This window comes from Lytechinus variegatus, chromosome 11, assembly GCF_018143015.1.
Source record: "Lytechinus variegatus isolate NC3 chromosome 11, Lvar_3.0, whole genome shotgun sequence".
In the NCBI taxonomy this organism is placed as follows: Eukaryota; Metazoa; Echinodermata; class Echinoidea; order Temnopleuroida; family Toxopneustidae; genus Lytechinus; species Lytechinus variegatus.
The window spans coordinates 7,892,167-7,904,877 of record NC_054750.1 but is presented as its reverse complement, the minus strand read 5'-3'; the positions used below and the strand labels follow the sequence as shown (position 1 = coordinate 7,904,877).

Here is a 12,711-nt window from a genome sequence, read left to right as displayed (position 1 = left end):
AACGCTACTATGTGGAGATTTTTTTTGTATACATTGTATTTGTATTTGTAAATTTGTTGGTAACCAGTGAGCACAAATGTCCGTAATTGGACAATAAATTCAATTCAATCAATCTGATTCTATAAATTAGGTCAAATATGTTTTTATTGATGAAACACAAATAAAACTATTTGTTTACTTGTTTATTTATCTTTTTTTCATTTACAGATGAGGAGGAGGAAGTCACATTGATGTACGCACAACATGAGGTAAAGATTTTGTTTTTTTCTCATTTTCTGTTTCTCAGTTTTGAGAATTTTTTCAATGACCTGTTCAGTGATGGATCCAGATTTTTGTTAATTTAGGGGGACATACAAAGTTTTTCACTTCCTAATTGAATATACTTTGTTCCTTAAGGCCTGGTCACACCGCCCTAGCGTTGTTGGAGCGTTCGTGGAGCGGAAGGGAGAGGGTCGAATTTCGCTCACAAAATTGGGGAAAAAAATCGAAAACAAAACAAAAACAATTGAAATCGAAAATGGTGAACGGTAGCGAGCGGTGATGATTTTTTTCTCTTCGCTCCACGACCGCTCCAACAATGCTCGGGCGGTGTGACCATACCATTAAGGTATTTGAACAAAAAAAAGTAAAAGTTCTCACTCTATGTGTATAGGGGAGAGACAATACTTCTAAAAAAGGGGGCACACAATGGTGAGGGGGGGAGGGCATGTGTCCCTCTTTGCAGGGTTGGAAATAGTTTTTAGGGGCTGTTTTTCTTTTCCTCATTGGGGCGAAATCTTGCAGAATTTTGGCGGCTATTTCTTTCATTCGAAAGGATACTTTTTAGGGGTACAAACGTAATTGTGCATTAGAGCAAATGTTATTATTTTGCCTCAGTTGTGATATTAATTTTTATTTTAATCTTGAATATTGTTGGGAAAATATCTTGGGGTGACTGTGGGAAGAATGGTCGCCCCAAAGCATGCACTTTGGGGGAATTTTAGTGGTGATTTGGGCTCTCATGAGGGCGAAATTGCCCGTTGCCTTCCTGTGTTTCCTACGCTGTCTCTCTGGATCAGTCCCATTTCTTATTTTCCGGATTTGATTTTATTTGGACATGCCTCAGTTTCCTGAAATTAAATTTATTTTTCTAAATATGTCCTAAATGTTGTATTGTTGCAATCAGCATATTTATGCTCGAAGCGAGAATGCATTGCAAATTCTTTTGTAATTTCATTTTGAAGTGTAACCATGTAAACTTTCACAAATGCAATATGATACGATTTCTATTATTGTAACTGTAAAGTGTATATTGAGGAGAAACTTCACTGTTTTTCAACTTCTTCATCCTGCTATCTAATGTCTTAGTCAGAGAAACTGACTCCAGACCAAGCAAATGTATTGCGTTTTATATTTCCAATGACATTCTACTTATTCCATTAGAGCACATCCCTCTTGTAGAGTACTGTCGCACTTTAGTGCAGAAAAGGTTTGTGATCACAGTAACACGTGTAAAGGAAAAGCAGGGATAAACAGTGCTGAATAAAATTTGGTTTTAGCCAAGGTGCAAATAAAAAGAAATGTCGACTGTCAAATAGCGAAGAGTGACTAAAGAGGATTTTAGAAGACCTCAATGGAAAGGGCAGACAAAGCTGTTGACATACGATAAGTTTGTTTACAGTTTTTGTGGCTGTAGCCTAAATCATGCATAATTCTAGGCCTTTTTTTTTACTTCTAGTTTGAAAACACATATTGCCAAAAATGATTGGTTTTTATAATAATAAATACATATTTATTTATGCTCTTGAACGATACTATGGTACGTGTATCCATAATCCATATAAAGTATAAATACTATACATTATGAAATGAGCCCTCTCTATATATGTTTTTTTTCTTACATTTGTATAGAGGATTCCAATGAAAGACTTCAGTGCAGAGGTCAGAGCGACCCTTGATGTAGGAAACTTTGTGAATCGAGCCACACTTCTTTTGGACATCAACCAGACGAGTTTGGAATCCATAGTCACCCTTCTCCTGGCCAAGATGCTGGCTGGAGATGAACGCTCGGACATGATCATGAAGGAAGGTCGGGCTGCATTGATGACCCATGATTCAGGTAAGAGACTCTCAGTGTAGGATATGAATCTTGGACCATTCAAGAATCCATAGTGACCCTTATTCTAACCAAGGTGTTGGCTGGAGGTGACCGGAAAAAGACCAACATGATCTTGGTTGAAGGTCAGGCTGCATTGATGATGGATGATTTTAATTCTAGAATATGAAATTTAGCCCAATAAAGAATCAGTAGTGACCCTTCTCCTCCTTTACATGATGTTAGCTAGAGATGTATGCTGTGATATGATTATGAAGGACGGTTAAGATGCATTGATGACCCATGATTGTGATTCTCAATGGAAGATATGAATTTTAGACAAATCTAGAGTCCTTAGTGACCCTTATCCTAGCCAAGGTGTTGGCTGGAGATGGAAGGACTTAGATGATCTTGGTGGAGGTCAGACTACATCGATGACCCACTATGATCCTCAGGATCAGATTTAAATTGTGAAAAAGACAAACCAATGTACAAACCATTCTTCCTCTCTTTATAGTCAAGATATGTTGAGGATTAGGGATCAAGAATGATAATGAATAAAGGTCATTTACAGTCATTGATAAGCTGACTATTTTAAAATCCATGGTGACCCTTTACCTTGCAAGATCCTGACTGAATATTAGAATTAAAGTAATTTATCTGTTGACTTTGCTAGATAATTTTTTTTCTTTTTAAAACCTTTTTCCTGCAAATTCATCTTTCTCAAAGAATCAACTGCATCTCTGCTCTTTTAAAGGCACAGTACTCTAACCTTTGCTCACATGACTTAACTGACATTAAATCCTCAAAGAATTTGGTGAAGAATGTCACCAGAGCCACTCTAATGTTGCCCCCAATCAGTCTCGTCACTCGGAGGGGAGCATGTGACGAGCCCTCGCCATCATGTTTCGGATGACACAAACGAGCGTAGTGTTTACGTCATATTCCACGCAGATGTTGTAATTATATGTGGCGTTGAGAAGTTTAAACCAGCTCTATTTATATTCACCTGGGCTCCCTCTTTTCCATTCCTCCCGTTTCGGTTCAGAAAAAAAAAATGAAGGAAATATGCCTAAGGCTCGACTGAGATTTGGAAAGGAGAAGGTGAATGCGTAAGTTGTGCTAATCGATATCACTCGCATTTGCATTGAAATCAGTGCAAATAGATCTGCCAATTTCAATATTTTCACGTTTTGTTTGCTAACCTCTCTCCTAAAGCCCAAGTTGCTTTTGACCAAGTTAGATGATGATATGCTTGATCACAATGTCAATGTTTTATATCGCCTCACTCATAAATATTCATACAAATGAGGGAAGCCCCTTTGTAGATGAAATTTTAGAGAATGGGCTGTGCCTGTGAGATTAGATTTTGACAGAAACTTTTTTAAAGTGATGGTGAAATGTAGATTACAATGTCCTTTAAACTGAGTAGTGTATAGGATGCTGTAAGGTTATTTAGTCTCCAAACTAAGCTTTATGAGCAATATTATGAACCAACCACCAGATGTGTCATGAAGTTTTCAGGCAAAAATATAGTGTTGTTTTAGCTTATATGGTGCTAATCATTCAGCATAGAATATTTCCGCCATGATAGTCTATTTTAGCCGTAATTTATGTTATTTTGTAAAGAAGGAAAAAAAAACAAATGAAGTTTTCTTAGAATTATTCATTTTCAACAATTTAGGCAACACTATAAATTGCTTTGTTATATTCAAGTCTTGTTTCCTCAAAGTAGATTTCTATCATCAATCTACTCCTTGTTCATGAAAAAGAGAGGGAAAGAGATAGAAATGTGTATATCAAACATCACTTAGAAATTGATAGATCTTGCCCAATCAAACAGTCTTTGAAGAAAAGAATAAATTCATCAGTCCTGGTTATTTATAGCGGACGGCTTTGATGATAAAAGCATCCTAAGTGTAATAACAGAGAGATGATATATTCATTCATCGGCCATCGTTCTCTCTCTTGTGAATCCTCCTGCCTCTGTTCCTCAGGAAAAAAAAAAACTTCATAAATTTATTCACTGTGTAGAACTCACTCATAATATTACCATTCACAAGGTGTTTATTCTCTTGATGAAAATAAAAGAATTTGATTGCTACGTATCTCAGTTTGGCTTTAGATATTAAAGCCCTTATCAAGTTTGTATTTGTAATATATAGGTTTTTTTACAGATGTTTATTCAAAATTTGTGAATTAATATTTCATTTTTCAGAAGAAATGAAAGAGTATATCATAGAACATGAAAAGATGCAATTGAAAATCTGATGTTTGTGGGTGATTGTACAATGTTTGTGGGTGATTGTACAATATAAATAAAAAACAAAGAGAGAAGGCAAACTAAAACATGAAATAGGAAAGGATAAAAATTTAAGAGATAAAGGGAGAGAGAAAGGAATAATAGAGAGAGGACAGATATTGAGGATAAATAATAGTGGGAGGCAGTGAGAAAGGGAAACTAAGAATGGAGAAATAGAGAGGAAAGAGACCAAAAGAAATAGAGAACTTTTATTGTTTTTTCATATATTTATATTATGTATTTGTTATTGAATATATTATTTATTGAGGGATGGAGATAAAGAGGTAGGTGAAAAAAAAGGCATGGCAGTATGGTTGAATTAGTCTGCTAGACATTTCATGAAACAGATCAGTTGGTGGAGATTTATTATGTTGCATGTTGCTGTGAGCTGAGTAGCGGGCAAGTGCGTAAGCAGAAAATTAATTCTGTTTTATTTGAGCCCAAAGTTGAATAAGATCTTCTCATGTGCACAATGTGTTTTATTCCTGTCCTTTATTCAATCAAAGCATTTAATGGTACACCTCATTTCATTGTTGATTTGTTTATGGCCTAATTTCCCCGAATCGCTTTCATGTGAGAATAAGAAGCAAATGCAAGGCTTTCTTTTGGCCTGAACTTGATCTACATGAAATATTTTCCATTGAAAACAAATCTCATTTGTATTCTCCAATCTAAAAAGATGTTATGAAAACTTGAAAATTTTTTTTTGTTAATTCACTATACACTGACTGACCCTTTTTCCAGTTTATGTTTGTACGCTCATGGCACTCCAAACAATTTTGCCCCGGTCATAACCAAGCGACCAAAGTAACTATGTTCGAAGATATATCAGGTACACATTTACACCTGTGGAGCCTTTTTTATACGGCAAGTTGTCAGATCTTACAACTTTTCTTGATTTTGATTGGCTAAGAAGCTCTGTTACCAGGATAACTGTCCAATAGAGCATGGTTTCACAAGTCCCATTTATGAAACACTCCCCTGGGTGGAACGACTTGCCAGAGGACACTGGTGTCCAGGTGGGATGTGAACCTTGGACCTTGTGGTTGCAGGTCCAGTAACTTACCCACTGATCCACAATTCACACACATGGTCCCTGTAACATAGAGCTTTGCTTTGCTTTGGTACTGATTTCTCAAATTGATTGCATTTATGATTATGTAATAATAATGATAACGATAATATATAGCATTTATGAGGTGCTGACTATCTAGTTGCCTATGCAATGGCACACTATCTTACATTACCCTGGCTTTAGCTCTAGATGCTAAAGGTGCTTGGTGCATTCAAGGAATTAATCCTGCCAGGTACCCATTCACCTCACTGGGTCGAGTGCAGCACAGTGTGGGTAATTTTTTTAACGAAGGAAAACAGGCCATGGCTGGGATTCGAACCCACGTCCCTCTGATTGAAAGACGAAAGTCGTAACCACTAAACCACGACGCCCCCACGTATGTGTGATCAAGCATGAAAGTCGGCCCCATGTTCAATCACTAAGCTGTATGTCATAGGGCCAAATAGGGTCGAATAACTCGAATTCACAAAAAAGTGGAAGGTTTGTCTCTCAAGAACGAGAAAGTAGATTGAAAGTAAATTGAAAGTGAGTGGAAAGGGGTATTGAAATAAGAGAAATAAGATGATGGGGAAAGAGAAGTGCTTGCCTTCCAGAAATCCTGCAGCTGCCAAAGATACAATATATCTGTGGCTTTCGTCTGGACTGTGTTGTACAGTTGCCAGACAAGGAAACCCCTTTAAGAAAATGCCTGCAAGTGGTTGTAATTGAATCTTATGTGAGTAGCACTGGCATGGGGCCCCTGCTGTCTACTTCTTCAGTACACATCATATGTATGCGTACTCCGCAGAATGTGCGCTCGGCCCGTTTACATTGGAGTAAAAAAAGTCAGAATTCAATTTATATCCATGCTAAGCATTACAAATTTGTTTATGTACAATCTGATTTTACTCATAATGAAATATTTAGACATGATGGAGAAAACCTTATAAAATTCTTGCACAAGTTTTCTTTTGATTATTCCCAACTTTAGTATCAAATTGACAAATGATGCAATAGAAATGGTCACAGTGTGTGTAAGAAAAGTTACTTTTTCTTCTGATATATTTTGTATTATTTTTTTTCAAATGTTCTGCATCAAACGTCAGGCAAAACCTAATCTCATCTTTTTTTTCAACCTTTGGGACAATTTGATATTTATTACTGATGCGATAGAAATGGTCAGTCGTGTTGAATTATTTACTCTTTCCTATATATTTTGTATTACTTGCGTGCTATGCAATGCATCAAAAGTTATATGGCTAAAAACCACAAAATGTCACCTTTCTCTTCAACCTTATTGACAATGGAGTATTGATAATTGATGCAATAGAAATGGCCACAGTTTGTGTCACATTATTCACTCTTATTCACTCTTTTTTCAACTAGTAAATATTTAATTTGATTCTTAGCACTCATAAAAAGTCAGCAGGAAAAAATTTAAAATGTCACCTTTTTCTGTTCCACCTTGGAGACAATAAAATTGATAATTGACGTAATAGAAATGAACATGGTTGGTGTTTTATAATTATTCACTCTTTTTCCTTCTGTATTCTTTACAATGGTTTATAGTTCTGTGCATTAAAATTGTAGGGCAAAACCACAGACTGTCCTTTTCTTTTCACCCTCTCCTCTGCATGGGCCAGTGAAAATTGTATTACTGATGCAAAATGATCAAATTGTGTTAAATACTCAGTGTTTGTTTAATGTATTTTGTATTATTTCTAGTGCTTCGTATCAAAAGTCATTGGTCAAAATAACAATAAATCACCTTTTTCTTTTCAGCCTTTGGGACAATGAAATATTGATTACTGATGCAATGGTCACACTTAGTGTTTTTTTTTCCTTCTGATATATTGTGTATGATTCTTTAGGAGGACTCCACATCAAAACTTTTTTGGCAATTCCTCAAAATTTCACCTGTTCTCTTCAGTCTTTTAAATAATTCATGCTAAGTAAAATGGTCAACGTATTTATAGAATTTTGTCACTTTTTCTTCCAATACTTTCCATACTTCCAATACTTTTCAATACTTTGTATGAATTACATGTTTATTGCTGTTCATCAAAAGTTATAGTGCCAAGCCACGAAATGTTACTTCATCCCAAATCCATCGTAAGAACGACTGCCCCATTGCAAATTCTCAATGTCTCTGATGATCACATGAGTGCATAATGAATAGTCATGTGACCCGATGCCAAGCTGCTATATTTGAGGCTGTGGAGGTGCAAAGAAAATAAGGCCAGACAACGGGGGAGTATAGTGGAGGGGGCGGATGGGGCGACACGAAAGGGCCTCTCTAGATTGAATTAGCTTCTGACAGAAAGTTTCCTCCCCTTTGGCTAGAATGTGTATCCGGTTTAGGAATAGCTTTGATTACACTTTGTTGATGAAGGCGCTGAATTGTAACAGTAGTGTATATAAGAATCTGGAATCATTCACACCAGGAAAATTGTTTTGGAAATATAATTGTCTTTACCTTGCATCCATTTAACACATCATTTTTCAAAAAATTGAAGTTTGTGTTAAATGTAAACTTCTTGTCGCCTTGTGGGGCACTCCTGCAAACCCTTAGAAGCTCAATCGCTAGGAATCTACATTTCTAGCTTTCACATACTACCAGGTACCCATTTAACAAGTTGTGAAGAGTGAAAAAGTGTAGATTGGTGTCTTGACAAAGGATGCTTTAGTAGCAGGATGAGATTTGAACACATGACCCTCCTATCACAAAGACAAGTCAGAACCTCTACACCACAATACCTGTATTTATGTAGGATTAGAACACATGTCAGGGGGTGTGTCTGTGTTTGAGTTTTAACATACATGTATCAATCAGATTTGATTAATTACATCTGGGACCGACATGTAAAGTCACCATCAGAAAGATGTGACCTGGGCTCAAACCTCTGCATCAATTTGTACCTTCCCAAATGTCACCACAACTCCCCTTGAGATTTGGTCATCTCAGGGGAGTGTTTTAGAAATAGATATAGTCAGTGATTTTCACTGACAACTTTGCTCTGAGCCAATCAGCTGCAAGGATTTGTGCAGCTAAGAACAGTAGTCACTGAAAATCATTGAATACTTTTTGTTGAAATGCTCCCCAGTTGGCCAGTTCTCCAATCAGTCTTCAAATTTTTGGAGAACTCTATCAAGATATTTACCATACAAAACTTGTCAATACAGAGATGGAAAGAGGTCCATCCATTTGTCCATTGGTGGCTAGGAAGGCGTGTATGGGTATCCAGAGGGCCAATTACTGATGAAGTGCGCTTGATGTGCTGGCAAAGTGGCAATTACCAGGTCCTGTCAGGCTGAATTTACAGAGGCATTTTCCATTATTGCTTAGTGAGAAAACTAAGGGGGTGTTTCATTAAACAAATAAGCAGTGATTTTTTTTCCACAGACATATTTTTACAGAGCCACTTACGTGCAAGTATTTCAGGAGCTTATAACCTAATTCATGTAAAATCACTATGTTTTTTAATGAAATTCTCCCCTAAACTTACCTCTAATCATTGTAATCTTAATTGTAGCAGGCATATACATGTATGTCACATCCCTGATTTCAGTGGTTATTGGTTATGCATTACACCCATTACCCAGGGTTATTCACCAATGTATAAAATAGTGTTTTTACAGTTTTATATAATTATTGTGAGATACCTTGTTATTCAGAACGAGTGATATCACTTTCAAAGTTTGGCAATGATATTCCATCATTTAAAAACACTGCAAGATAAATAAGACTTCCATATTGGTCTGATTTTTAACTAGTTGCTTAGAATTCAATTTCATATCCAATAGAGACATAGCTCATGTATATATCGGTATCTGAACATTATTGGAGCACTACTTTAATAGGGGAAACAGAGTGAAGTTTATATTTGAGAATGTCACTGAAAGAGTTAAGTTGCAACTGTTGCATCAATATTCTACACTATGAATTGATATTCCAGTAAAACAGAAAGAAAGAAAATATGTAATGTATGGTCGCCATGGTGCAAAAGTGAGTTGTTTGTAACAGGTCATTCCGGAAACTACTTTTCTTTGGGGCTATATTTGCACTTTAGCTTCCCCGCCTCTGGCTCTGTGTTGAGAAAAAATTTCCATACATTCTCCAGTTTTATTCTCTTGTGTGTCCAAGTATAGTCCAAGTATAGTAATGGATACAAAACAGGATTTTATATGACCTCAATATTTTGTTTTACTTTGCCTCAAGAATTAAGAAGAGCAGAAAAATCAAATGGGAATAGAGAGTTTATCTGTTTTAACGATTTGACCAACAATTATCCTGTAGGAATTGAATAGTTTCCTTTGATGCCCATACATAAAAAAATGGGAATAGAACTTAATGATATTGAGGGATTGTATGCAGGTTTAAGAAAATATTAATATGATTATCATTTACATGTAGGGGAAGGCGGGGTAAGTTGAGCATAGGGGGCAAGTTGAGCCACCAGCCGCAGGCCAATAATGAATGAGTCAGACATTGTGGTGGTGTCATGTATTGATGACCCATAGCATAACCCCTAACCCCACCACATTGTTTCCATCTTTGAAACAAAAGGTAGTTTTTTAGAGGGAAAAATGTGAATTTCAGCCAAAAAAGTAAAAAAGAGTGTGAAATAGATAAATGCTTTATAAACACACACGTCTTTAAATATAATAAAGACATGATAACAACATTATTAGTCCAGGTATGGATCTTCATTCTTGTCATAGTCTTTTATATGATGGATGCATAATAAATGTGTGGATACAAAATTATCGCACTAAGTTCGGACTGGGGTAAGTTGAGCCAAACAGCATGGGGCAAGTTGAGCCATGGTAATTCCTGTGGCAATGTATCTTAAAAAAAAAAAAACCATAAATATCGATTGAAATGCAGGCTGAAAGGAGCAAATTTACATGACTGCTCTTTTCCTTTTACAGGATATTAGTATTTATAGAGAATTAGCAAGTGAAAAGACTTTAAACAAAAAATTGACATGCTGGTTCTCCCCCATACATTTTGTACATAGTTTTTGTGGCTCAACTTACCCCAGAAGGTGGCTCAAACTTACTCTATATATGGGGCAAGTTGAGCCATTTGACATCGGTTTTTTCAAAGGTCACGATGACTTTCAGTCGGGGTAGAAAGTTATATATAGGTGGAAAATATTTCAGAAGAATGAAATTTCAAAGCAAGGTACTTATTTCGACAAGATTATTAATCATATCAATTCTAACATGCGAAAAGCAAAAACTGTCACAACTTACCCCACCTTCCCCTACTATTGATTAAAAAAATTAACATTCAGATTTATTGATAAATAGTGAACATGTGCAGGTCTTTGAAAAATAATTCTTTCCTTGTATTTTTGTAAATAGAAGGCAGAATATGACATTTTGTATATTTTTTCGGCTTTCTTTGTGACACTTGATGTGGAAAGATAAAAGAATGTATAATGTCTTTATCTACTCATCATGTCGACTCATACTGATACTTACTAATGATATTCCATACTCTGGTGTCTGTTTCTTTCATTGTTTTCACATGAATGTGATTCCATTCCATGTTATTGATGCATAAATCAGATAGTCTGTAGTCTGTTCAAAGCATTTCCCTGGCTCTTTTGCTTGTGGTTTTGCGGTTTCTTTATGCCAGTCAGATTTGTCCAGAGATAAATCAAATTCCCTGATTTTAACACCCACATACAAAGTTTTGTAAATAATTCCAATTCCAGATTTCCTCTGTAATGAGATTTTTGAAAAAAATCAAAATTGCTTTCATGTTCTGTCATTGATTTGATTAATAAAAAACCTGTTCCCATCAACTGATTTAGCTGGAAATGAGTGTATTTTTCTTCCTTTTAATTTAATTTTTTTTTTTTTTTTAAATCAACATATTAGAGCTATTTTGGATCCAATAAATGTCATGTACAGTGCATGTTAAATGTTTTGGAGTGCACTGTATTATGTTCAATAATTTTCACCCTTGTCAGCACAAACATTTTGTCAATACTCATCTGGGGCCCTGTCTTACAAAGATTCATGATTGATCCAATCAATTGTAACTCTATAGAAATCCATCAGTGTCATAATTTTTTTCTACAGGAAATGTGCATGTCTTTTGTAAACAAAGAAAAGCACGGTTAATTTTTCAAGACAGCCATGAATGCATGAATATATGTCATAGCTAGAAAATATTTTGAACAAACGTGCATAATAGATGTTGACATTGCTGGCCATCCATAGTTGCAATCGATCAGATCAATGGCTACTCTTTGTAAAACGGGGCCCAGGTTTCTGCTGGAATTTCCAAGGTTCCCTTAAAAATCGGGTAAAAAATTTTGGTTATACAATTTTGCAAAGTCAGTGGCTGTGCTATTCTAGTCAAATGAGCTATTTCATATTTCTTAATATTCAGGGAAGTCATAAATATTGGACATGTTTTTACTTCCCCATTTTCTTTGTAATGAATAACATGAAGAAAACAAATCCTACCATTTAAACTTAACTTTACAGTTATTCAGACACATTATCTTGGTGGTAATGTTGAACCTCAATCAATCAATCATGTTTAATGAAAATGCTCATTCTTGAGAGGATCCCTTGAAGAAAATCCAAACATGAAAATAGAAAAAACAAGTCCTTTCATATCTAAATAAGATAACCTCATATCTTCACACACATATTTCATCGCAAAGTCCTTCATCAAGTAGTCAGTTATTTCACATCTACCATAGATGATGATGTATCAGCTTCTGTTATGCACATTTCATTAAGTCCTGTCATCATAGACAAGTGACATGATATCATATCAATGACATGCTAACAGAGCATGCCACATTATATTAATTAATTTTGCTCATGGATAGAGGTTTAAAATCAGTTATTTTTGCATGAGCAATGTAGGGTATGAAGTGTTCATTCACATTCGAAAAAGATTGTATTGGGTCTGTAAGTTTTATATCAATGGTATATGGTATATAGTACAGATAAAGCACCAGACCACCATGTGGAGTTAAATTTGAATCTAAGTTGGCTTCAGCTTATTAGAGTCACCTCATGCACCAATGTTTTCAATGAACAGCTTCTTGTCTGTGTCTTAAATACTTCATCCCCTTATGTCAATATGTTAAACATATTGTTTGTTATCAGACACATAAGCCCTGTCTCACAAAGTTTTGTAATTAATTTAATCAATCGCAACTTAAGTAAAGAATGTCAGCAACATCCTCATTTGATACAAAATTGGGAGGAGCATACAAGATGAAGAAGTATGACACACGGTAGCAG

General features: G+C 35.6%; 1 protein-coding gene across 1 annotated transcript in view; it reads left to right on the top strand.

Moving 5' to 3' along the window:
- Positions 1-202: 202 nt before the first annotated feature.
- LOC121423829 (sodium bicarbonate transporter-like protein 11) overlaps positions 203-12,711 on the top strand; it is a 61,540-nt gene continuing 49,031 nt past the window's right edge. Inside the window, exons 1-2 of the mRNA XM_041619334.1 lie at positions 203-248; positions 1,891-2,098. Coding sequence (XP_041475268.1) covers positions 231-248; positions 1,891-2,098 — 226 coding nt within the window. The 5' untranslated portion in view covers positions 203-230. The remainder of the gene's footprint in view (positions 249-1,890; positions 2,099-12,711) is intronic.